At 39.9% G+C, this 26078-nt stretch overlaps 4 protein-coding genes and 1 pseudogene across 4 annotated transcripts in view; all 5 read left to right on the forward strand.

Moving 5' to 3' along the window:
• Positions 1–26078, forward strand: part of LOC122658567 — an 86181-nt gene that overhangs the window by 42171 nt on the left and 17932 nt on the right. The window lies entirely within an intron of this gene.
• LOC122658325 (polyol transporter 5-like) lies at positions 9694–17096 on the forward strand. Its single transcript, XM_043853245.1, has 2 exons — positions 9694–9767; positions 15697–17096. Exons 1-2 carry the CDS (start codon positions 9719–9721, stop codon positions 17094–17096), a joined length of 1449 nt encoding a protein of 482 aa, XP_043709180.1. The 5' UTR covers positions 9694–9718.
• On the forward strand, positions 10481–25936 carry LOC122658570 (annotated as a pseudogene).
• Positions 18643–19159, forward strand: LOC122658569 (uncharacterized protein At4g08330, chloroplastic-like). Its single transcript, XM_043853582.1, has one exon. The coding sequence runs from the start codon at positions 18665–18667 to the stop codon at positions 19046–19048; it is 384 nt and encodes a 127-aa protein (XP_043709517.1). The 5' UTR covers positions 18643–18664; the 3' UTR covers positions 19049–19159.
• LOC122658566 (polyol transporter 5-like) lies at positions 23511–25079 on the forward strand. Its single transcript, XM_043853579.1, has 2 exons — positions 23511–23580; positions 23677–25079. The coding sequence occupies exons 1-2, from the start codon at positions 23532–23534 to the stop codon at positions 25077–25079; spliced, it is 1452 nt and encodes a 483-aa protein (XP_043709514.1). The 5' UTR covers positions 23511–23531.

The following is a 26078-nucleotide window of genomic DNA, read 5'->3' on the forward strand; positions in this document are numbered from 1 at the left end:
ATCCTTTGGTTCCTATCAGGTTGTAACCAAGGGTTGTATTAAACTTTGGGGAAATTTCCATCACTCCCCTTTACTTTGCCTATATTTACTCAAACTCCCCTACTCCAAACTTCTTTTTTGATTCCCTTGGAAAAGTGAACTTCCACCTTTCTCTCTCCCCTGGTAATTCAAAATACCTAAATTACCCTTTGCAACCCTCTCTCTGACAGCAATGCCCTCCCACCTCTCTTTTTATGTATATTGGAAATCACATCTATATTTGTGTGATGGAAATCTTGCCATCTCTGGGGAACTGTTCCTTTATAGTACTGATTATTTCAGTGCTCATTGAATCTTCTCAAGACCCCATCAATGGCAACATTGAACGCATGCTTATTACCACCCAAACCCTCTTTTGGTTCATCATACACAAATCTCAGTATGTAGTCGATGATCATTTTTCTCATTCTCCTCACTTCTTCTCTTCTAAGCCGCTTAAGAACCCTTCTTATGGAGATGAGGAGGTGCGTGATATTCCTGATTGGCGGCATGTAGATGCAGCTCGATCCCCAATTGCTGTCTTTGGACCTCTAGAAATCCCGGGTGATGTGGTGAAGTGATCCCAGCCGTTGGATCGGTTCCAGAATGGCTCCCCCCTTACCACTTGAACAACGTTTCCCAGTAGTAGTCTTGGTTTTCAGTGCTGTAATTGGACCAGATATACTTACCTACGATAAGCTCTGTAGAAAGGATGGTTGAACACAAGGCGGGGTTTGCGTAGAAAGGAAGGTAGATTGCTTTGGCATCTTCTTCCATCAGAGCATTACAAATTCCAACTTAAATGTGTAAATCTTTGTCTCAAGAGACCGATCTAATGAGATGGTGTACACAGGTATATTAGGAAAGGGATTTTTCACTCGCAATTGATGTGGGATTAACACTCCCCCTCAAGTGTAGGTGGGTCGGAATTACCCGTGGACGGAAATAGGAAGGGGAGGATGGAGCCGGATGGAATGGAAGGGTTGCAATAACTTGCTTTGATACCATGTATGTTTTCCATCTCAAAAGACTGGTCTGTTAAGTGGAGGTACTACCAGGTATATGAATGGAATGGGGATCCCACTTACAGATGATGTGGGATCTAACATTCCCCCCCATGTGTAGGTGGACGAAAGAAAGATGCACAGAGGTGGCACGTAGTTAATCCTTGCCCTCCCCCCTCCCCCCTCCCTCCTCGTCCTGCCCTCAGAACACCCAAGTCCAATCGACACTTTCCCTTTTTTCAAGTAAGGAGCCAATGAGATTCAGCAAGAAACTGCAATTCTGAAATCCCAACTACAACTTTCTATTGCAGGCCCGGTTTGGTTTAAATTTGGGCTAAGTTTAGTATAGGTTTGGGTTAGGTCTTAGTTTTTTGGGTTTCAGTGTTGTAACAGGCTGAAATATAAAGCCCAAAGGTGTAGTTTTAAGGGGGGTGCACGGAAATTATTATCTTATCCTAAGTTGAGTAAGTTTAAGAAATTTAGATTCCTTAGTGAGTTAGTGGTCTAGTTAGGAAAGTCTTAGTAGTTGACTCAATATAGGAGATTTCATTTTTGTTTCTATAAATAATCAATGTAACCAACCCCCCATCCATGAATAAGGGTGTCAATTTGGGACTAGAACCGAGAACCGTCTCGCTAAAACCCAGTACTGGATTGTCCCATTAATAAACGAGACAGTATGGGGATTTGAGGAGTGATTTCATTCAGATTGAAGGAGCTAAAAGAGCCAGGAGTAGGCCTAAAATGAGACTAGGATAACTGATGAGGAAAGACATGCCTAGCTTAGGATTTGTAACAAAGCTAATTGGAGAAAAAGGATCCATTTAGTTAGGGTAAGGTTGAGTTGAGTTATTTCCCCATAAAGTTTCTACTCATATGGGATCTACATTTTGCTTGGTAATTATGTATCTTTTTCTTTTTTTAACCCTTTTGGGCAAAAGGTTTTGTGGTCTGCATTGACAACAAAGCCTTATGTGGTCTGCAGACTTAGTTGTGCCATGTGACTGGATGATGTGGCAATTCTGCCTGGTGGATATCTAGGGAATGATCTGGATTGTCCGTGTGTGTTAAATTTCAGCCTCAAATTAAAATATTTACCCTCCCATGTAATGGCCAACCACCCTTTTGGTACTCCCAAAATTTTCAACGCTTTGTTTTGCCACTTGGCAAACTACATTCAAGCTGAAACTTGACATGGGAGCAGAAAATCTTGGGGTCCACCTCTCCACAATATTTGGGCGCTATGCAAGCTGCCACGTAGCAAATGCGTGCAGACCACATAAGGATACATGGTCTGGACAAAACCTCCACCCTTCTTTTTTCAACTTAGGTTTTGAGTTGTAGTGGGATATATAATACACTCATTGAGGATGTGAAAGTGCATTTGAAGAGGTTGGATTGAGGACTCAACATCTGTTGCTTTTAATGTTGTCACCAACCAGGATATTTTTTAGGATAGTTCTGGAAACTGGTTTTTGTGTGGAGAAATCTGTTGATTTGAATTGCATAGAAAAGCTCTTTTACTCAGATGGGAGCATCTAAAAGAATTGAGGACTGCAATATGTGGTCTGTGGGAGAAGAATTTTTGTAGGTTTAGGCTCCGTTTAGTTAGATCTGAAGTGAATAACATTTTGATTGATAAAGTAAATTGTAATGAAATAAATGGAAGTGATTGAGTGGAAATTGTCAAAAGTAAAGTAGAATCAACACGGTTTACATCAATATCAAATTGCGTGGTATTCCACGTTTTTTTCCATTGTTGGTTCAAATTTAAGCTGAAATGATCATTAATCATTTTATGCAGAGACAACTGAAAAATTTTCATTTCCTACTCTCTCTGTTTTGAGGCCCACTTGTTTTTCCTATCACTCTACATCAACATTACTTCCAATCAACACCCTATTGACAAATTCCTTTTATATTTTCCTTTTCATTTCAATTAATTTCCTTTTAATTCAATTTACTTCACTTTAACCAAATGGAGCCTTAATGTTATCACCCATCAGATGATTTCTAAGGAAAATTGTATTACAGGTCTTTATTAATTCCATGAATACATTCATTAATTCTGTTTTATTATTAATGTATTCCCAACTGAATGTATGGAATGAACAGATGTCTGCACATTTTGCTCAGCTTTATGGACATGCTTCCATGGGAATATTCTCATCCTTCTTGTCTATTTCATTAAAAATTTTCCAACCAGCCTCAAGCCTATGCACATATATCCACTTTGCTGCATTGGTTGGAAGCCAAAGAAACAGTTGGAGACAATAACTGATAGAAATAGTCAAGTAGAGATCAACATTCCAGAACAGAGCACAATGGATTCCCTTCTGCTTACATGTTTTGGGTAACCCACACCTAATGAGGCCGTTATATCTGTATAAGTGACACTCACTTTCTAAATGTTTTTATCGTATGTTGGGTAACTGTATATCTCTAGGAAATATTTTGCTATGTTGGAAATGGGTGATTTCTCGAACATCCGTTGCAGGACTCTGTTATCTATGGTAGCTTCTGGAGATGGAGTTGAGTTATGCAAGGCTAAAAAGTTTGGTTGCTGTTGAGATAGGTTAGTTACCCGATTGGGGGAACTAGTCCTAGTTGTGTTAGGATTGCAGTCCTAGTTGTGTTAGGATTACTCTTTTTCATTCTTTTATTTTTTATTTTCCACTGTTTTATTGTATTTTCCTCCTCAGCCGAGTGCTACTCTGGGATTCCTAGTTGTACTAGGAATTCCTAGTAGGATTAGGACTGAGGAGTTTTACTTTAATTACATGTACTTCAGATTACTATAAATAAAGGGCCTGGGTGATCGATTCTGATCACTCAAGCATTCATATTCAGAGCTGTCTACATGGTATCAGCATGCTCATACCATGCTGAGTATTCATATTAAGTCCAGCCAAAAAATCATAAACCCTAATTTTGTCAATATGCTTTCTGTAGGCAGCAATGTCAGTGGCATTAGTGGGCTGATAATCAGAGTAATGATCAAGTTCTTGCCAATACTTGTGAAGTTCAGCATAGTATTGAGGGATTGATGAATCATTCTGCTTGGTGTCATGGATTTTCTTCCTTAATTCGTAGACCTGAGCATCATTCCCTACCTGTGAATAGGTGTCTTTGGTAGCCTTCCATATCTGGGCAGCAGTGTCTAGGAGAAGGTAGCCCGATGCAATTGAAGGATGCATAGAATGAATAAGGTATGACATGACCATGGAGTCAGTGGATAACCATTTAGTCTTGGCAGCTCCTTCAGTAGGGATAGGAGTAGTGCCTGGAAGGTGTCCTGTGTAGCCACGGCCAGCAACTGTAAGGTAAGTGGATCTGGACCACATTAAATAGTTTGTCCCATTTAGTTTGGTGGGAGAAGCAAAAGGAAGATACTCTGGTCGAGAAGATCCATCAGAGTCAGCTGAAGTGATGTCAGACATCATGTAAAGTTCCTTAAAAAATCAGAAATAAACTGATGATGTAATAGGAAACCCAAATCGAGTAGAGCCCTGGGTTTTAAGGCTGTATGAGTTGCAGCCCTTAGAACTGGCTGAAACAAGGTTCGAGTGTCTTCCTTGTAGCAGAGAAAGTGTCCTCCAGACAGTGGCCCCTTCGGATGAGCCAATAAAAGCCCTGAATTGGAGAAGATTTAGGTCAGCAGGGACAGATCTGAAAGCAAAATAATTGCAGATTTGGATCTGCTGTGGATTGAATTCAGATCTGCAGTTTGAATGCAAAAAAATTGCAGCTTTGGATCTACAGTTTGAAAACAATAGGGTGTAGATCAGAAGGTGCAAGAATCAATCTCCAAATAAAACCAGAAATCCAGCTCGATTAGGGCAGCTGCTTGATCTCCAAGGTTGGTGGAAACCTGTGGCAAGTTCAGATCACCCCAGTATTTGAATGATTTTCAGAGAGGTGTCATGGAGGGCAGCAGCTAATTCTTCATTGAATCACCTCAAAGATGCTGCCCTGCATGAAGTAGAGAGTCCGAGAGAGTTGGAGAAGAAAAGAACTAGAAGCCGAGAGTGTGTTGAAGATGGAAACCAGAAAAATCAAGGGGAAGCTGTTCTTCAGATCAGAGATGGCTCTGATACCAAACTTAGAGGATGCTGAAAATCCTATTGGTGATAATTCCCTTTAGGGGGAGGTGACTCCAGTCCAACAAACCGTTAGGGAATTTCAGAAGAAAATTAACGACTCTAATCTCAAAACATATCACAGGGGACATTCCCAATACAAGCAGCTTCCATCCACTGTAGCTCCAGCATCACTACAGTTGTCGGCCCTGGAACCAGATCGATCTCTAGGTAACATATCCTCTCCTTCATCTCCTGATTTACCTATTGCTTATCGTAAAGGTATTCGGGCTTGTACCCAGCACCCCATTTCTCATATAGTCTCTTATGACTCCCTTTCTCCATCATTTTGTACATTTGTCTCCTCTCTTTCTTCTGTTCGTATTCCCCAAAATTGGCAGGAAGCTTTTGCAGATGGAAAGTGGAAAGCAGCAATGATGGAAGAAATGCAAGCCTTAAAAAAGAATAATACATGGGAACTTATGGTTCTTCCTCCAGGAAAGAAACCAGTTGGATGTAAGTGGGTGTTTGTGGTGAAACAGAAGGTAGATGGCACGTGGATCGATACAAAGCACGTTTGGTTGCAAAAGGATTTACTCAGACCTATGGGATCGATTACCAGGAGACTTTTGCACCGATCGCGAAATTAAACACCGTCGAGTGCTACTTTCTTGTGCGTGAATCTTGGCTGGGAGTTACAACAATTAGATGTGAAGAATGCCTTCCTCCATGGAGAACTTGACGAGGAAGTGTACATGGACATTCCACCTGGATTCTCTTGTGATAAGACTAGCAGGAAAGTTTGTAAATTGAAGCGTGCTTTATATGGACTGAAACAGTCCCCTCGTGCATGGTTTGGACGATTTCATAATGCAATGGTCTCTGCAGGTTATGAGCAGAGCAACGCTGATCGTACTTTGTTTATCAAGAAAAATGGTAAAAAGGTAACTCTCCTAATAGTTTATGTTGATGATATTGTGGTGACCGGGAATGATAATCACGAAATCACCCAGTTGAAGACTTATCTTGGGCGAGAATTTGAAATAAAAGATCTGGGAAAACTAAAGTACTTTCTAGGGATAGAAGTTGCTAGATCTTCTAAAGGCATCTTTCTTTCTCAAAGAAAGTACATCCTAGATTTATTGACCGAGACTAGAACGCTAGGGTGTCATCCTTCCGATACACCTATGGATGCTACTACAAGACTTAAAGAAAAGGAGGGAACTCCTGTTGATAAAGGTCGGTATTAAAGATTGGTTGGTAAGCTCATCTATCTGTCTCATACAAGACCTGACATAGCAGTATCTATGAGTATGGTTAGTCAGTTCATGCATGATCCACACTCCTCTCACATGTATGCTGTTATCCGGAGCCTTCGATATTTAAAATCAGCACCGGGTAAAGGAATTCTTTTGTCTCCGAATGGTCATCTTCGTGTCGAAGCATATACTGATGCGGATTGGGCTGGTTCCTCTGATAGAAAGTCCATTTTTGACTATTGCTCGTTTGTTGGCGGCAAACTTGTTACGTGGCGTAGTAAAAAGCAGAACGTCGTGGCAAGATCTAGTGCTGAAGCAGAGTTTCGTGCTATGGCACAAGGTATTTGTGAAATGTTGTGGCTCAAAGGTTTATTACAAGATATCAGGACTCCTGTTCCTCTTCCCATGATGTTGTATTATGACAACAAGGCTGCTATTAGTATTGCTCACAACCCGGTTCAGCATGATCGTACTAAGCATGTGGAGGTTGACAGACACTTTATTAAAGAAAAGTTGGAAGGAGGGCTGGTGTGTGTTCCGTTTGTGCAATCTTCTGACCAGCTTGCTGATGTGTTTACTAAAGGCTTAAGTGGAAAGATTTTTCATCCTATTCTTGTCAAGTTGGGCATGGTTGACATTTATGCTCCAACTTGAGGGGGAGTGTTGAGATAGGCTAGTTACCCGATTGGGGGAACTAGTCCTAGTTGTGTTAGGATTGCAGTCCTAGTTGTGTTAGGATTACTCTTTTTCTTTCTTTTATTTTTTATTTTCCACTGTTTTATTGTATTTTCCTCCTCAGCCGAGTGCTACTCTGGGATTCCTAGTTGTACTAGGAATTCCTAGTAGGATTAGGACTGAGGAGTTTTACTTCAATTACATGTACTTCAGATTACTATAAATAAAGGGCCTGGGTGATCGATTCTGATCACTCAAGCATTCATATTCAGAGCTGTCTACAGTTGCATATAAAGCTGAAAATCCAATCTGAATCAAATACATGGGAGCAGTGTTCAGAATTACACAGCTGGTAGTTACTTTATAATGATAGTGAGTATCCAATGTAGTAGCAGTATGGCAGCATATAGGAAAACTGTCTGTCTTGGTGTGCTAGTTATCTTATTTCAGTGGAAGTTACTAGCCAGGAGAAATTTGCAACAAGAATTTGGTCACCTTCAACATTTCTCTCCTTCCTCAGCAGCAGCTGCGTTAAGGGTTCCATGAAAGTCAATTGAGATTGTCTAGTCATGTACAATTAAGAAGTTAGGAGCAGTGTGGTTAAATTTCAAGGTGTTAAAAGGACAACTAGAAGCCAGAACTGACTTGGGTTAAAGTTATAAAAGAGGACAGTGCTTGTGAAATAACAGAAAACATGAACATTAATAACGTAGGGGATTGGCATAATAGGGGTTTCATATTACTGTTCCAAGTACTTGGGATAAGGCTTGGTTGAGCAGAGTCTAGTTTTCACATTGAGTTATTTCATTTCTTATTCTATAGTAACTACTATTTTCTTACAGGATTTTAAAAGTACTCCACTCCATCGTGTTGGCTGCCCTATAAAGGTAACCAATACTATCTAAGGGCACCCATCTTCTCATGGTTTGGGGCTTTGAGCTTTGCCTTTGATATATACTGTTGTAGTTTGTGAAGGATTTGTTCGTCATCCTCCAAAAAGGAAACATCCACTATTCTTTTCTGAAAATCAATGAGCCCTCTTGATCATCCAATGTCTTGTCACTTGGGATTGAATTTTAATTCAGCAATCTATATAGGGCCAGATCAATTCATTTTAAACTCAAAATGGTTTTGTAGTGATGATAATTGTTACCATTTCTAATGAACAATTATGGAACAAGGGTTGAAGCAAAATCAAAGTCACCAATTGAAGATAGAACCAAAAAAAAAAAACCCATGATTAAAAGACCTTGAGCTACCCATTCCTGCCTCTGTGTGGGTGTTTAAATTTGTTTTACCACTGCCAACCATTTCTTTTATTACTTATTTATTTATCAATTTTTTGTTTTAAATAACAGATGTATATACCAAGGTTTGGTAATGGGGAAATAGTAATTACCCAAGGATTCTTTTCCATAGTGGCTTTGGTTGCTGACTTGCCCAATGACACAAGTGAAAATCTGAAAATGAGAAAGTCTTTGCATGTATAATTTGGTGTATTAGTTATTGCTTGCAGCAGTTGAAGATTTAAATGGTTCTCTAAGCGCTTATATGTTGCTGAATCATAAAGAGTCATCTCTGTAAGATCTATGCATAATCAGATGTAGGTTGATATCCAGTTGACCACTGTGATTTGAGGTTCACCCATCAATTGAGGGTCTGGCATTAAGAAGAGAGAGGAGGGGGAGGGGAGACCAATTTATCTTACTTTAAATCCCAGCCATCTGAATTGCAGGGCTCATTTACAGAGGATGTTTGCTGGCTGGCCTATGCCTTGTTTTTGGGGTCGGATCCCTCTAATCTCACAAGCTAGATATGATATGGTACATGGTATTTAGAATAAAAATTACTTCTATGACTCTTCTACCACTCTTAATCTTAGAGCCAAACCAACCAGTCAGTTTCTCTTCGAATAAATTGACTCTTTCACCCCCCAAAAACGACAACAGAGTAGAGACTAATTAAAGGATAGAGAAGCACATTCAATTCGTTTTGGGAGGGAGGAGGGTTTTGGGGAGGTGGGGAATTGCATGACCCAATATGAAGGTCACGTTAATGGACGGGGTTGGTTTTCGATTTTGTAGAGATATTACAGTTGGGTCTGTCTCTCTAAGGGATTGATTGAGTCTTAGACATTATTTGACTTTGAAATACAGCAAACGGTTATGAAGAGGAGTATAGTGGCCTTTTATCTTTATCTCTTGATCGAGTGATTTGTGCCTACAATTGTGGTTGGTATCGCTAATCACCAACCACAGATGAGAAGACTCACATCTCTTGAAAGAGATTTGTTTACTAATAATGCCATGTAGATCGATTTCTGCTTTTAGTGTGGCATAGTACTACTTATCGATCGATCCAGGCATAAAATGGATTGGCTCATCACATCTATTGGAAGAGATTTGTTTTTGTTTTTTTGGTGGTAGAAATCGATTGCTATAGCTCTTTGTAATCTCTTCAATTCATATCAATTCTATCTACCCATTCTCGGTTTCTCTATTTTCATAGGAGAGGATCTGGGTTCAGAGAATTCTAATACTCCACTACTCTGCCCTCGTCCCTCTCTCAAAAAGTTTGAGAGCTGAAAGACATGGCTGAAGGAGGAATTCACAACAGTGGTGTTTCTGCCGTTCCCCCGCTTGAATTGCTGCAGCAGGGCAAACGGAAGAGAAACACATTTGCTATGATTTCTGCAATTTTAGCTTCAATGGTTTCTATTTTACTAGGCTATGGTACGTCTAACACTCCCTGTTTCTGGTTTTTGTTTCTGCTGTCTTCTCTAATTTCGTCTAATTCAGAATTTTATTCCAGTCATAATAGTCCAAGGAATTGGTATCAGTGGAGATCGATTCTTGACCGATAGGATACCGATTCATGGGTTTTGACCAAGGATAAAAATATAAATAAAACTGATTTTTATTAAAATTTAAGGGTAAAATTGTCTGATCCAGACTGATACAGGCCGATCCAGATCAATATCGGCTGAGAGGCTCGCGATCGATATGGATCCCAATCTCGATGCCGATTACTAAAACCTTGATTCCAATTGATTTCTATTTCACTGAAATAAGATGCAAAAATCAAACCAAACAATTTCTGAATACAAATCACCCCGTGAAATTGAAATAGAAATCATATCAAATCAGGCCTTATTGATTCCATTCAACGATTCAGTTAACAATTTCGAATTTCAATTACATATCGTTTTACGTCTCCCCCAAAGTTTCCGTGTCTTCGACGGACTGTTATAACGTCTTACCGGGAAAGGTAGTTCTGAATTCTGATAGTTTTGTAACTTCGAAAATTCTCTGATGATTTTGATTGCTTTTCCATGGAAGCCTTCTATTTGATCTTTTTATCTTTCGTCTGTTGGTGGGCTGCGTCAAAATTTCTTCTCCGCTTTATATATGCAACTTCAACTTCAACTTCTCTCTGGCTTTATTCTTTAACCTCTCTATCGGTCGGACATCTCTTCGTCTGCATTCTGTTTAATCGATGGCTTCAATTTACACTTGTGCGGAATGCGAAACCAACTTGAATCTAAGTACCAGCCAACTCTTTCCTCCCGATTTTTACGGAGTCCGGCAATAAAGGCACTCTCTCTTTTGCTGCGATCAACGAAACCAAATCCAGATTTGAGAAAGAAGACAAGTTGATGCCTTTCTTTGAGTCTGTGAATTACTGGGGAATTCAGAGGAACAGAACCAAGATCAATTGCAAAAGCTGTGGTCATCCTGTCGGGTATATTTACGATGATGGTCTTCCCCTCACTAACAGTCCTGGCCAGTTGCATATGGGTCCAAGTCAGGTTATCCCCAGGGCGCCAAGGTACAGGCTTAAGATCAAAGCTCTCAAGATTAAATCAGAAACCTAGATTTTCGTACTGGCTTTTAGGTTATAGCATATTGGCTTTACTGCGATTCAGTTTGTGATGATTACTGGTATAGAACCCACTGCTCGGTTTGGGTTTGGGAAGAGATTGTGACTTTTTTGTATTTTGTAAGGGTTAATTCTTTAATGGGTTTTCATTTACCTCTTTATTTCTCCCCCTTGATGTAGATATTGGTTGTAATACAAAATTACTGTTTCCTTATTCAGTTGAGCTTAATTCTAATTTTTAATTTGAGTTGTTGGTTTTACACCCCCAACCTCTTCTCCTGTACCTGAGTTATTGTTTGCCTGGTGTTGTTGATTCTTACTTTCTGTACACTCCTGTTGTTCAATAGATGTGCCTTTGATTGTTTTATTGGTCTCTCATTCTCTGTTTTTCTCTGTGTTCATACATGATTGAATTATAGAGCTGTTTTTTTCATCACTTATGGTTTAATTTCATTTTCGCATTTGGTTCTGAGTTTTCAAAGTCTCTAATCCACCATGAAATGGGATGGTGGATAAGTTTTCCTATTCCAAAACCATCATGAACTGTGGAACAGTTTAGAATAATATAAATGACTTTGAATTATGTTTCTTTTTGCTTCTTTGCTAAAAGGTGTCAAATTGTGAACCTTGAATCTGACTATAAATTAGAGTAACATGTCCAGAACATAAGTTTTTTTGTAGTGGAGTTCTGGCTTTAGTATGCATCAGGATTGTTTGAAGTGGATTATGAATGATTTCAATTTCAATTCTTTCTCACTTTCTAAATTTCCCTAATGCACCATTGCTAGCATGGATTTGGGTGGGTAAGTAGAGAAATCTGGATTGTTTTAGTGCACAAGCTCCATTGAATACTTTTGGGCATATTGTTAATCTTTTCTTGTTCTCTTTGGTTATGTTGTATAGGATGTGGAACTGAAATAATTGTTTCCCTAAAGTTTGAGGTTTTTATCCTTTAGTTATTTGCCTATCAGGTAATCAGGTTGTAACCAAGGGTTCTATTAAACTTTGGGGAAATTTCCATCACTCCCCTCCACTTGGCCTATATTTACTTAAACTCCCCTACACCAAACTTCTTTTTTGATTCACCTGGAAAAGTGAACTTCCACCTTTCTTTCTCCCCTGGTAATTCAGAATACCTAAATTACCCTTTGCAACCCTCTCTCAGGCAGCAACGCCCCTCCCACCTCTCTTTTTATGTATATTGGAAATCACATCTATATTTGTGTGATGGAAATCTTGCCATCTCTGGGGAAATATTCCTTTATATTATTGATTACCTCTTCAGTGCTCACTGAATTGTCTCAAGACCCCATCAATGGCAACATCAAACGCATCCTTAATTCAATCCAAGCCCTCTTTTGGTTCAACATACACAAATCTTGGAATGTAGTCAATGATCATTTTTCTCATTCTCCTCTTCTAAACCGCTTAAGAACCCTTCTTATGGAGATGAGTAGGTGCGTGATATTCCTGATTGGCGGCATGTAGATGTAGCTCGACTCCCAATCACTGTCTTTGGGCCTCTAGAAATCCCAGGTGATATGGTGAAGTGATCCTAGCCGAGTTGGATTGGTTCCAAAATGGCTTCTCCCTTACCACTTGAACAGCATCTCCCAATGGTATTCAGTGCTGTAATTGGACCAGATATACTTGCCTACGATAAGCACTGTAGAAAGGACGGTTGAACACAAGGTGGAGTTTGCGTAGAAAGGAAGGTAGATTGCTTTGGCATCTTCTTCCATCAAAGCGTTACAAATTCCAACTTAGATATGTGAATCTTTGTCTCAAAAGACCGATCTAATGAGACGGTGTTCACAGGTATATTAGAAAAGGGATTTTTCACTTGCAATTGATGTGGGATTTAACACTCCCACCTCAAGTGTAGGTGGGTTGGAAGTTGGAACTCCCGTGGATGGAAATAGGAAGGGGAGGATGGAGCCGGGTGGAATGGAAGGGATGCAATAACTTGCTTTGATACCATGTATGTTTTCCATCTCAAAAGACTGGTCTGTTAAGTGGAGGTACTATCACGTATATGAATGGAATGGGGATCCCACTCACAGATGATGTGGGATCTAACACTCCCCCACATGTGTAGCCATAGGTGGACGAAAGAAAGATGCACAGAGGTGGCACGTAGTCAATCCTTGCCCTCCCCCCTCCCTCCTCCCTCCTCCTTGCCCTCAGAACACCCAAGTCCAATCTACACTTTCCCTGTTTTCGAGTGAGGAGCCAATGAGATTCAAAAAGAAACTACAATTCTCAAATCCCAACTACAACTTTCTATTGCAGGCCCAGTTTGGTTTAAGTTTGGGCTAAGTTTTAGTATAGGTTTGGGTTGGGTCTTAGTTTTTGGGTTTTAGTGTTGTAACAGGCTGAAATATAAAGCCCAAAGGTGGAGTGGGGGTTGCACGAAAATTATTATCTTATCCTAAGTTGAGTAAGTTTAAGAAATTTAGAGTCCTTAGTGAGTCAGTGGTCTAGTTAGGAAAGTCTTAGTAGTTGAGTCAATATAGGAGATTTTATTGTTGTTTCTATGAATAATCAATGTAGCCAACCCCCTATCCACGATTAAGGGTGTCAATTTGGGAGTAGAACCGGGAACCGTCTCGCTAAAACCCGGTGCTAGATTGTCCTATTAATAAATGAGACAGTATGGGGATCTGAGGAGTGATTTCATTCAGATTGAAGGAGCTAAAAGAGCCAGGGGTAGGCCTAAAATGAGACTAGGATAACTGATGAGGAAAGACATGCCTAGCTTAGGATTTGTAACAAGTATGGCTTTGAATAAAGCTAATTGGAGAAAAAGGATCCATTTAGTTAGGGTAAGGTTGAGTTGAGTCATTTCCCCATAAAGTTTCTACTCATATGGGATCTACATTTTTCTTGGTAATTATGTATCTTTTTCTTTTTTTAACCCTTTTGGGCAAAAGGTTTTGTGGCCTGCATTGACAACAAAACCTTACGTGGTCTGCAGACTTAGTGTGCCATGTGACTGGATGATGTGGCAATTCTGCCTGGTGGATATCTAGGGAATGATCTAGATTGTCCGTGTGTTAAACTTCAGCCTCAAATTCAATTATTTACCCTCCCATGTAATGGCAAACCAGCCTTTTGGTATTCCCAAAATTTTCAATGCTTTGTTTTGCCACTTGGCAAACTACATTCAAGCTGAAACTTGACATGGGAGCAGAAAATCTTGGAGTCCACCTCTCCACAATATTTGAGCCCCATCCAAGCTGTCACATAACAAATGTGTGCAGACCACATATGGATACATGGTCTGGAAAACCTACACCCTTCTTTTTTCAACTTAGGTTTTGAGTTGCAGTGGAAAATATAATACACTCATTGAGGATTTGAAAGTGCATTTGAAGAGGTTGGATTGAGGACTCAACATCTGTTGCTTATCATGTTGTCACCAACCAAGATATTTTTAAGGGTAGTTCTGGAAACTGGTTTTTGTATGGAGAAATCTGTGCATTTGAATTGCATAGAAAAGCTCTTTACTCAGATGGGAGCATCTAATAGAATTGAGGACTGCAATATGTGGTCTGTGGGAGAAGAATTTTTTTAGGTTTAGGCTCCGTTTAGTTAGATCTGAAGTGAATAACATTTTGATTGATAAAGTAAATTGTAATGAAATAAATGGAAGTGATTGAGTGGATATAGTCGAAAGTAAAGTAGAATCAACACAGTTTACATCAATATCAAATTGCAAGGTTTTCCACATTTTCTTCCATTGTTGGGTAAAATTTAAGCTAAAAATGATCATTAATCATTTTATGTAGAGACACAACCGAAAATTTTTCATTTCCTACTCTCTATTTTGAGGCCCACTTGTTTTTCCTTTCACTCTACATCAACTTTACTTCCAATCAACACCCTATTAAAAAATTTCATTTTTATATTTTTCTTTTCATTTTAATTCAATTTACTTCATTGTAACCAAATGGAGCCTTATGTTGTCACCAATCAGATGCTTAAGTGGGATAATTTCTTAGATCTACTGGATAAAAACGGAAATTACAAGATAAATAGGTTTTAAATTTATTTTACATCTATTATTTTTTATTTTGAAAAGATTTACTCAATCCCCAAAGTTAGTTAGTATTCATCAAAAATAAAAGTAAACTTTCAAAATTGCCCTAACCTCATTTATTGAAAAGTTTAAACTACGTTGAACCACTGAAACCTACTTATTTTGTAATTTTCGTTTCTATCTAGTAGTGGATCTAAGAAATTTTCCCTTATCTTTATCTCTGGATCTGAGTGGTTTGTGCCTACAATTGAGGAGTGCCGATGATGTGATTTTGTTAATGGGTGATCCATATTGGTACCACAGATGAGAAGACTCACATCTCTTGGAAGAGATTTGTTTACTAATAATGCCATGTAGTTGGATTTCTATTTTTAGTGTAGCATAGTACTACTTATTGATCGATCCAGGCATGAAATGGACTCAGAGTATTCTAATACTCCACTTCTCTGCCCTTGTCCCTCTCTCAAAAAGTTTGAGAGCTGAGAGACATGGGTGAAGGAGGAGTTCTCAACCGTGGCGTTTCTGCCGTGCCCCCACTTGAATTGCAGCAGCAGGGCAAACGGAAGAGTAACACATATTCTATGGTTTCTGCAATTTTAGCTTCAACGGTTTCTATTTTACTAGGCTACGGTACGTCTAACACTCCCTGTTTCTGTTTCTGGTTTTTGTTTCTGCTTTCTTCTCTAATTTCTGTCTCTGCTTCTCCTTCTTCTTAATTCATTCTTAATTCATTCATTCAGATACTGGTGTTATGAGCGGAGCCGCAATTTTCATCAAAGAAGATCTAAAGATGTCCGACCCACAAATAGAAATTCTAGTCGGAATCATCAACATCTGCTCCCTACTCGGCTCTGCCTTTGCTGGACGGATCTCCGATTGGATCGGTCGTCGCTACACCATCGTCTTTGCTTCTGTAATCTTCTTCGCTGGAGCTATATTTATGGGTCTAGCTCCAAATTTCGGATGGCTCTTGGTGGGTCGAATTGTCGCCGGAATCGGCGTCGGTTTTGCTCTCATGATCGCTCCGGTTTATACCGCTGAGATTGCTCCGGCGACTGCTCGAGGCTTTTTAACATCCTTCCCTGAAGTCTTCATCAATTCCGGAGTCTTACTTGGCTACGTCTCCAACATCGCCTTCGCTGGTCTTCCCGCAAACCTCAGTTGGCGACTCATGCTTGGAGTTGGAGGGATTCCTTCGTTGTTATTAGCATTTGGGATACTCGTCATGCCCGAGTCACCGCGTTGGCTCGTTTTACAGGGTCAACTCGGTAAAGCTAGGCAAGTACTCATTAAAACATGTGATTCCAAGGAAGAAGCCGAGTTAAGACTCGCCGAGATCAAGACCGCCGTTGGAATATCAAAAAATATTGTGGACGACGTAGTAACCGTACCCAAACACAACAATGGTGAAGGTGTATGGAAGGAACTCCTCCGACCAACACCATCTGTTCGTCGTGTCTTAATCATATCCGTTAGTTTATTCTTCTTCGCGCAAGCATCAGGGATAGATGCTTTAGTGTTGTACAGCCCACGCATCTTTCAGCAGGCCGGGATTAAGAAAAAGAGTGATATGTTGGGAGCGACTGTGGCCGTTGGAATTTGTAAGACAATGTTCGTCTTGGTGGCTACGTTTCTAGTGGACAGGATCGGACGGCGGCCACTGCTTCTTACAAGTGTAGGAGGTGTGATCGTGTGTTTGTTGGGATTAGCATCTGCTTTAATGGTGGTTGATCATTCGGAGAAGCCGCCTATGTGGGCCATAGTTTTGTGTGTGGCTATGACGTTGTTGTTCGTAGCTTCATTCTCGATTGGGTTTGGGCCCATTCCTTGGGTGTATGGTTCGGAGATATTACCTGTACGGCTGCGGGCGCAGGGTGTGAGCATAGGTGTGGCGGCGAACAGATTGATGAGTGGGCTTTTAGGCATGACATTCTTGTCACTGTACAAGGCCCTCACCATCGAAGGGACATTTTTTATGTTCGCAGGGATAACCGCAGGAGCGTGGATGTTTTTCTACGCATCCCTACCGGAGACGCGAGGGAAAACCTTAGAAGAAATGGAAGGATTGTTTAGTACGAGTATGTTTAAGTGGAAATCATCCATGAAGAAGGATAATGATGTTGCAGAAAACCAAAATTAATGTAATATATAGTACTTAATTTGGAAATTTGAAGGGATATTTTCTAAATTTGAGGGAATTTTTATTGATGGCTGCTTGTTCTATCGAATTTTTATCCTTTTGTTGTTACAGACGGTCTGTAGCGCATCGTGCGGTGGCAGAGGCCATGTGCACCATGTGGGGCCCTGCCACATGGCCTCCCACGCAATGGCTGCCGTGTTGCAGATGTGGTTTCTTGTTCTACCCAACAAAAAAAAATGATGGCTTGTTCGATATGATTCGACGAATTCTCAATAATCATGCGATTAAGCAGATCGTACTGAATGGATGTGGTTTCTTGTTCTAGGCCCAACAAGAAAAAAAAAATGATGGCGATGTTGCGATATGATATAAAAATTAAGTAAATAATGATTCTAATTAATCATCAATGAGAAAAGAATCGTATCTGTGTACCCCTGGTTCTTTTCACCTTTTCAAGGAGTGTGTCAGTCATTTTGTGAGTGGCTGTGTTCTGGTGCAGGTACATGCCCACTGCGTGACCAATTAGCGTTCTTTATTGATTCCGAAGAATTATTAAGAGACCATAGGGGCCGACAGCCTGTAAGAATCGTCCTACCTTGCCAGAAAATTTTTTTAGGCTATAAATATATATATTTTTATAAAAATTAAAATATATGGTTGCAATATAAATTTGTAATGACAGTTTTTCTCCGTAATACAATCTTAGAAAAGTGGACTATAACCCTATTATCCGTTCTAAAAACTGGTTTTTGTATGGAGAAATCTTTGCATTTGAATTGTATAGAAAAGCTCTTTTACTCAAATTTTTTTTTTTTTTTTTGGGTAAAGATCTTTTACTCAAATGGGAGCATCTAAAAGAATTGAGGACTATGGGAGAAGAATTTTACATTTTGATTGCTAAAATAAATGGATGTGATTGAGTGGAAATAGTCAACAAACATGTAAGCAGAAGGGAATCCATTGGGCTCTGTTCTTTTCAAATAGTCATCCTCTGAAAGGAAACATCCACTATTCTCCCCTTTTTTTTTTTTTACGGCCTGTCTTCATTTACATCCCCTCATCTTTAAAATCTTGGTCTAAGTGGGAAAGAACCTATTTTTCAAACTCAGTAAAAAAATCTGATGCTGTTGGGTTTGAATCACATCTTGATCCAAATTAATTTAAATTAATTTAAGGAAAAAAACTGTTTAAATGAATGGAAAAATATCCCAGCCTGTTCACAATTTCGATTTTTTTTTTTTTGGTACGAACAATTTCGAATTTCAATACATATCGTCTTACGTCTCTCCCGAAGTTTCCGTGTCTTTGACGGACATCCCTGTTATTACGTCTTACCGGGAAAGGTAGTTCTGAATTCTGATAGTTTTGTAACTTTGAAAAATCTCTTTGATAATTTTGATTCCTTCTCCATGGAAGGCTTCTATTTGATCCTTTGATCTTTCGCCTTTTGGTGGGCTGCGTCAAAATTTCTTTGCTGCTATACATATGGAACTTCAACTTCTCTCTGGCTTTATTCTTTAACCTCTCTGTCGGTCGGACATCTCTTCCGTCTTTATTCTGTTTAATCAATGGCTTCAATTTACACTTGTGCGGAATGCGAAACCAACTTGAATCTAAGTACCAGCCAACTCTTTCCTCCCGATTTTTACTTTGAGTCCGGCAATCCTGAGGGCACTCTCTCTTTTGCTGCGATCGATGAAACCAAATTCAGATTTGAGAAAGAAGACAAGTTGATGCCTTTCTTTGAGTCTGTGAACTACTGGGGAATTCAGAGGAACAGAACCAAGATCAATTGCAAAAGCTGTGGTCATCCTGTCGGGTATATTTACGATGATGGTCCTCCCCTCACTAACAGTCCTGGTCAGTTGCATATGGGTCCAAGTCAGGTTATCCCCAGGGCGCCAAGGTACAGGCTTAAGATCAAAGCTCTCAAGATTAAATCAGAAACCTAGATTTTCGTTCTGGCTTTCAGGTTATATAGCATATTGGCTATATTGCAATTCAGTCAGTTTTCTCGTTTGCGATGATTACTGGTATAGAACCCACTGCTCGGTCTAGGCTGGGTCTGGGTCTGGGTTTGGGAAGAGATTGTGACTTTTTTGTATTTTGTAAGGGTTAATTCTTTAATGGGTTTTCATTTACCTCTTTATTTCTCCCCCTTGATGTAGATATTGGTTGTAATACAAAATTACTGTTTCCTTATTCAGTTGAGCTTAATTCTAATTTTTAATTTGAGTTGTTGGTTTTACACCCCCAACCTCTTCTCCTGTACCTGAGTTATTGTTTGCCTGGTGTTGTTGATTCTTACTTTCTGTACACTCCTGTTGTTCAATAGATGTGCCTTTGATTGTTTTATTGGTCTCTCATTCTCTGTTTTTCTCTGTGTTCATACATGATTGAATTATAGAGCTGTTTTTTTCATCACTTATGGTTTAATTTCATTTTCGCATTTGGTTCTGAGTTTTCAAAGTCTCTAATCCACCATGAAATGGGATGGTGGATAAGTTTTCCTATTCCAAAACCATCATGAACTGTGGAACAGTTTAGAATAATATAAATGACTTTGAATTATGTTTCTTTTTGCTTCTTTGCTAAAAGGTGTCAAATTGTGAACCTTGAATCTGACTATAAATTAGAGTAACATGTCCAGAACATAAGTTTTTTTGTAGTGGAGTTCTGGCTTTAGTATGCATCAGGATTGTTTGAAGTGGATTATGAATGATTTCAATTTCAATTCTTTCTCACTTTCTAAATTTCCCTAATGCACCATTGCTAGCATGGATTTGGGTGGGTAAGTAGAGAAATCTGGATTGTTTTAGTGCACAAGCTCCATTGAATACTTTTGGGCATGTAGTTCATCTTTTCTTGTTCTCTTTGGTTATGTTGTGTAGGATGTGGAACTGAAATAATTGTTTCTCTAAGTTTGAGGTTTTTATCCTTTGGTTCCTATCAGGTTGTAACCAAGGGTTGTATTAAACTTTGGGAAAATTTCCATCACTCCCCTTTACTTTGCGTATATTTACTCAAACTCCCCTACTCCAAACTTCTTTTTTGATTCCCTTGGAAAAGTGAACTTCCACCTTTCTCTCTCCCCTGGTAATTCAAAATACCTAAATTACCCTTTGCAACCCTCTCTCTGACAGCAATGCCCTCCCACCTCTCTTTTTATGTATATTGGAAATCACATCTATATTTGTGTGATGGAAATCTTGCCATCTCTGGGGAACTGTTCCTTTATAGTACTGATTATTTCAGTGCTCACTGAATCTTCTCAAGACCCCATCAATGGCAACATTGAACGCATGCTTATTACCACCCAAACCCTCTTTTGGATCAACATACACAAATCTCGGTATGTAGTCGATGATCATTTTTCTCATTCTCCTCAGTTCTTCTCTTCTAAGCCACTTAAGAACCCTTCTTATGGAGATGAGGAGGTGCGTGATATTCCTGATTGGCGGCATGTAGATGCAGCTCGATCCCCAATTGCTGTCTTTGGACCTCTAGAAATCCTAGGTGATGTGGTGAAGTGATCCCAGCCGTTGGATCGGTTCCAGAATGGCTCCTCCCTTACCACTTGAACAGCGTTTCCCAATAGTAGTCTTGGTTTTCAGTGCTGTAATTGGACCAGATATACTTACCTACGATAAGCCCTGTAGAAAGGATGGTTGAACACAAGGCAGGGTTTGCGTAGAAAGGAAGGTGGATTGCTTTGGCATCTTCTTCCATCAGAGCGTTACAAATTCCAACTTAAATGTGTAAATCTTTATCTCAAGAGACCGATCTAATGAGACGGTGTACACAGGTATATTAGGAAAGGGATTTTTCACTCGCAATTGATGTGGGATTAACACTCCCCCTCAAGTGTAGGTGGGTCGGAATTACCCGTGGACGGAAATAGAAAGGGGAGGATGGAGCCGGATGGAATGGAAGGGATGCAATAACTTGCTTTGATACCATGTATGTTTTCCATCTCAAAAGACTGGTTTGTTAAGTGGATCTACTACCAGGTATATGAATGGAATGGGGATCCCACTTACAGATGATGTGGGATCTAACATTCCCCCTCATGTGTAGGTGGACGAAAGAAAGATGCACAGAGGTGGCACGTAGTTAATCCTTGCCCTCCCCCCTCCCCCCCTCCCTCCTCATCCTGCCGTCAGAACACCCAAGTCCAATCGACACTTTCCCTTTTTTCAAGTGAGGAGCCAATGAGATTCAGCAAGAAACTACAATTCTGAAATCCCAACTACAACTTTCTATTGCAGGCCCGGTTTGGTTTAAATTTGGGCTAAGTTTTAGTATAGGTTTGGGTTAGGTCTTAGTTTTTTGGGTTTCAGTGTTGTAACAGGCTGAAATATAAAGCCCAAAGGTGTAGTTTTAAGGGGGGTGCACGAAAATTATTATCTTATCCTAAGTTGAGTATGTTTAAGAAATTTAGAGTCCTTAGTGAGTCAGTGGTCTAGTTAGGAAAGTCTTAGTAGTTGACTCAATATAGGAGATTTTATTTTTGTTTCTATGAATAATCAATGTAACCAACCCCCCATCCACGAATAAGGGTGTCAATTTGGGACTAGAACCGAGAACCGTCTCGCTAAAACCCAGTACTGGATTGTCCCATTAATAAACGAGATAGTATGGAGATCTGAGGAGTGATTTCATTCAGATTGAAGGAGCTAAAAGAGCCAGGGGTATGCCTAAAATGAGACTAGGATAACTGATGAGGAAAGACATTCCTAGCTTAGGATTTATAACAAGTATAGCTTTGAATAGAGCTAATTGGAGAAAAAGGACACATTTAGTTGGGGAAAGGTTGAGTTGAGTTATTTCCCCATAAAGTTTCTACTCATATGGGATCTACATTTTGCTTGGGTAATTATGTATCTTTTTCGTTTTTTAACCCTTTTGGGCAAAAGGTTTTGTGGTCTACATTGACAACAAAACCTTATGTGGTCTGCAGACTTAGTTGTGCCATGTGACTGGATGATGTGGCAATTTTGCTTGGTGGATATCTAGGGAATGATCTGGATTGTCCATGTGTGTCAAATTTCAGCCTCAAATTAAAATATTTACCCTCCCATGTAATGGCCAACCACCCTTTTGGTACTCCCAAAATTTTCAATGCTTTGTTTTGCCACTTGGCAAACTACATTCAATCTGAAACTTGACATAGGAGCAGAAAATATTGGGATCCACCTCTCCACAATATTTGGGCGTTATACAAACTGCCACGTGGCAAATGCATGCATACCACATAAGGATACATGGTGTGGACAAAACCTCCACCCTTCTTTTTTCAACTTAGGTTTTGAGTTGTAGTGGGAGATATAATACACTCATTGAGGATGTGAAAGTGCATTTGAAGAGGTTGGATTGAGGACTCAACATCTGTTGCTTTTAATGTTGTCACCAACCAGGATATTTTGAAGGATAGTTCTGAAAACTGGTTTTTGTGTGGAGAAATCTGTGGATTTGAATTGCATAGAAAAGCTCTTTTACTCAGATGGGAGCAAGAATTGAGGACTGCAATATGTGGTCTGTGGGAGAAGAATTTTTGTAGGTTTAGGTAATTTACAGAGGATATTTGCTGGCCTATGCCATGATTTTGGGGTCGGATCCCTCTAATCTCACAAGATATGATATGGTACATTGTATTTAGGATTAAAATTACTTCTATGACTCTTCTACCACTCTTAATCTTAGAGCCAAACCAATCAGTCAGTTTCTCTTCGAATAAATTGACTCTTTCACCCCCAAAAAACGACAAGAGAGTAGAGACTAATTAAAGGATAGTGAAGCACATTCAATTCGTTTTGGGAGGGAGGAGGGTTTTGGGGAGGTGGGGAATTGCATGACCCAAATCTGAAGGTCGCGTTAATGGACGGGGTTGGTTTTCTATTTCGTAGAGATATTACAGTTGGGTGTGTCTCTCTAAGGGATTGATTGAGTCTTAGACATTATTTATGACTTTGAAATACAGCAAACGGTTATCTTTATCTCTTGATCGAGTGATTTGTGCCTACGATTGAGGAGTGGCGATGATTTAATTTTGTTAATGGGTGATCACCAACCACAGATGAGAAGACTCACATCTCTTGGAAGAGATTTGTTTACTAATAATGCCATGTAGTTCGATTTCTGCTTTTAGTGTGGCATGGTACTACTTATCGATCGATCCAGGTATAAAATGGATTGGCTCAACACATCTATTGGAAGAGATTTGTTTTTTTTTTTTGGGTGGTAGAAATCGAGTGCTATAGCTCTTTGTAATCTCTTCAATTCATATCAATTCTATCTACCCATTCTCGGTGCCTCTCTCAAAAAGTTTGAGAGCTGAAAGACATGGCTGAAGGAGGAATTCACAACAGTGGTGTTTCTTCCGTGGCCCCACTTGAATTGCAGCAGCAGGGCAAACGGAGGAGAAACACATTTTCTATGATTTCTGCAATGTTAGCTTCAATGGTTTCTATTTTACTAGGCTACGGTACGTCGAACACTCCCTGTTTCTGTTTCTGGTTTTTGTTTCTGCTTTCTTCTCTAATTTCGTCTCTGCTTTTCCTTCATTCATTCATTCATTCAGATACTGGTGTTATGAGCGGAGCCGTAATTTTCATCAAAGACGATCTAAAGTTAACCGACACACAAATAGAAATTCTAGTCGGAATCATCAACGTCTGCTCCCTACTCGGCTCTGCCTTTGCTGGACGGATCTCCGATTGGATCGGTCGTCGCTACACCATCGTCTTTGCTTCTGTAATCTTCCTCGCTGGAGCTATACTTATGGGTCTAGCTTCAAATTTCGCATGGCTCATGGTGGGTCGAATTATCGCCGGAATCGGCGTCGGTTTTGCTCTCATGATCGCTCCGGTTTATACCGCTGAGATTGCTCCGGCGACTGCTCGAGGCTTTTTAACATCCTTCCCTGAAGTCTTTATCAACGCCGGAGTCTTACTTGGCTACGTCTCCAACATCGCCTTCGCTGGTCTTCCCGTAAACCTCAGTTGGCGACTCATGCTTGGAGTTGGAGGGATTCCTTCGTTGTTATTAGCATTTGGGATACTCGTCATGCCCGAGTCACCGCGATGGCTCGTTTTACAGGGTCAACTTGGTAAAGCTAAGCGAGTACTCATTAAGACATGTGATTCCAGGGAAGAAGCCGAGTTAAGACTCGCCGAGATCAAGACCGCCGTTGGAATATCGAAAAATTCTGTGGACGACGTAGTAACCGTACCCAAACACAACCGTGGTGAAGGTGTATGGAAGGAACTCCTACTCCGACCAACACCATCTGTTCGTCGTGTCTTAATCGCATCCGTTGGTTTATTCTTCCTCCAGCAAGCATCCGGGATAGATGCTGTAGTATTGTACAGCCCACGCATCTTTCAGAAGGCCGGGATTAAGAAGAAGAATGATCTGCTGGGAGCGACTGTGGCCGTTGGAATTAGTAAGACAATGTTCGTCTTGGTGGCTACATTTCTATTGGACAGAGTCGGACGACGGCCGTTGCTTCTTACAAGTGTAGGAGGTATGATCTTGTGTCTGGTGGGATTAGCATCTGGTTTAATGGTGGTTGATCATTCGGAGAAGGAGCTTATGTGGGCCATAGTTTTGTGTGTGATTATGACGCTATCGTTCGTAGCTTTGTTCTCGATGGGGTTTGGGCCCATTCCTTGGGTGTATGGTTCGGAGATATTCCCTGTACGGCTGCGGGCACAGGGTGTGAGCATAGGTGTGGCAGTGAACAGGGTGACGAGTGGGGTTATAGGCATGACGTTCTTGTCACTGTACCAGGCCATCACCATCGAAGGGACTTTTTTTATGTTCGCGGGGATAACCGGAGCAGCGTGGGTGTTTATCTACATGTTCCTACCGGAGACGCAGGGGAAATCCTTAGAAGAAATGGATGGATTGTTTAGTACAAGTACGTTTAAGTGGAAATCATCCATGAAGAAGGACAATGATGTTGCAGAAAACCAAAATTAGTGTGGTACATGCCACACTGTGTGACCGATTAGCGTTCTTTATTGATTCCGAAGAGTTATTAGGAGGCCATAGGGGCCGAAGGCCTATAGGAATCGTCCTACCTTGCCAGAAAAAGTTTTAGGGCTATATATGTATTTTTGGAAAATTCATGTATAGGGTTGTGCTATAAATTTGTAATGACAAGTTTTTCTTTGTAATACAATCTTAGAAAGGTGTGAGGACGAGCGACTACAACCCTATTATCCGTTCCAAAAACTGATTTTTATATGGTGAAATCTGTTCATTTGAATTGTATAAAAAAACTAGATGGGAGCATCTAAAAGAATTGAGGACTGTGGGAGAAAAAATTTACATTTTGATTGGTAAAGTAAATTGTAATGAAATAAATTGATGTCATTGAGTGGAAATGGTCTACAAACATGTCAGCAGAAGGGAATCCATTGGGCTCTGTTCTTTTCAAATAGTCATCCTTTGAAAGGAAACATCCACTATTCTCCCTTTTGGTTTTTTTATAATAATAATAAGGAAAAAATATAGAGACACCCATCAACTATGGCCTGTTGTCTTTGACACCCCCTCATCTTTAAAATCTTTTAAACACATCCCCTCATTTATTGAAAGTAAATAAATTAGTCCGTCAAACTAACTGCAGTCTAGATTTAAATGTTAATACTCACCCATCCAGTTTTTAAAGATCAAATTGCCAAATTAAAAATTTGAAGACAAAAATACCCTTTAGGGGTAAATTATTACGAGCTAAATTATTATAGTTTTGTCTTCTTTCCATTATTATAGTTTCTTCACCATTTAAAGCTTTCTACTTTCATCTACTTTCCATTATTATAGTTTCTCCAGTTTTGTCTTCTTACCATTATTATAGTTTTCATTCATTTTTTTTTTTGTAATCAGATACCTTAATTAAAGGGATTCATTTTTGTATCCGTTCCCTTAATCAAATTGAATTCTTTGGTATTTAACTCAGCCATTACAACAATGAGA

This window comes from Telopea speciosissima, chromosome 4 (assembly GCF_018873765.1).
Source record: "Telopea speciosissima isolate NSW1024214 ecotype Mountain lineage chromosome 4, Tspe_v1, whole genome shotgun sequence".
Taxonomy (NCBI): Eukaryota; Viridiplantae; Streptophyta; class Magnoliopsida; order Proteales; family Proteaceae; genus Telopea; species Telopea speciosissima.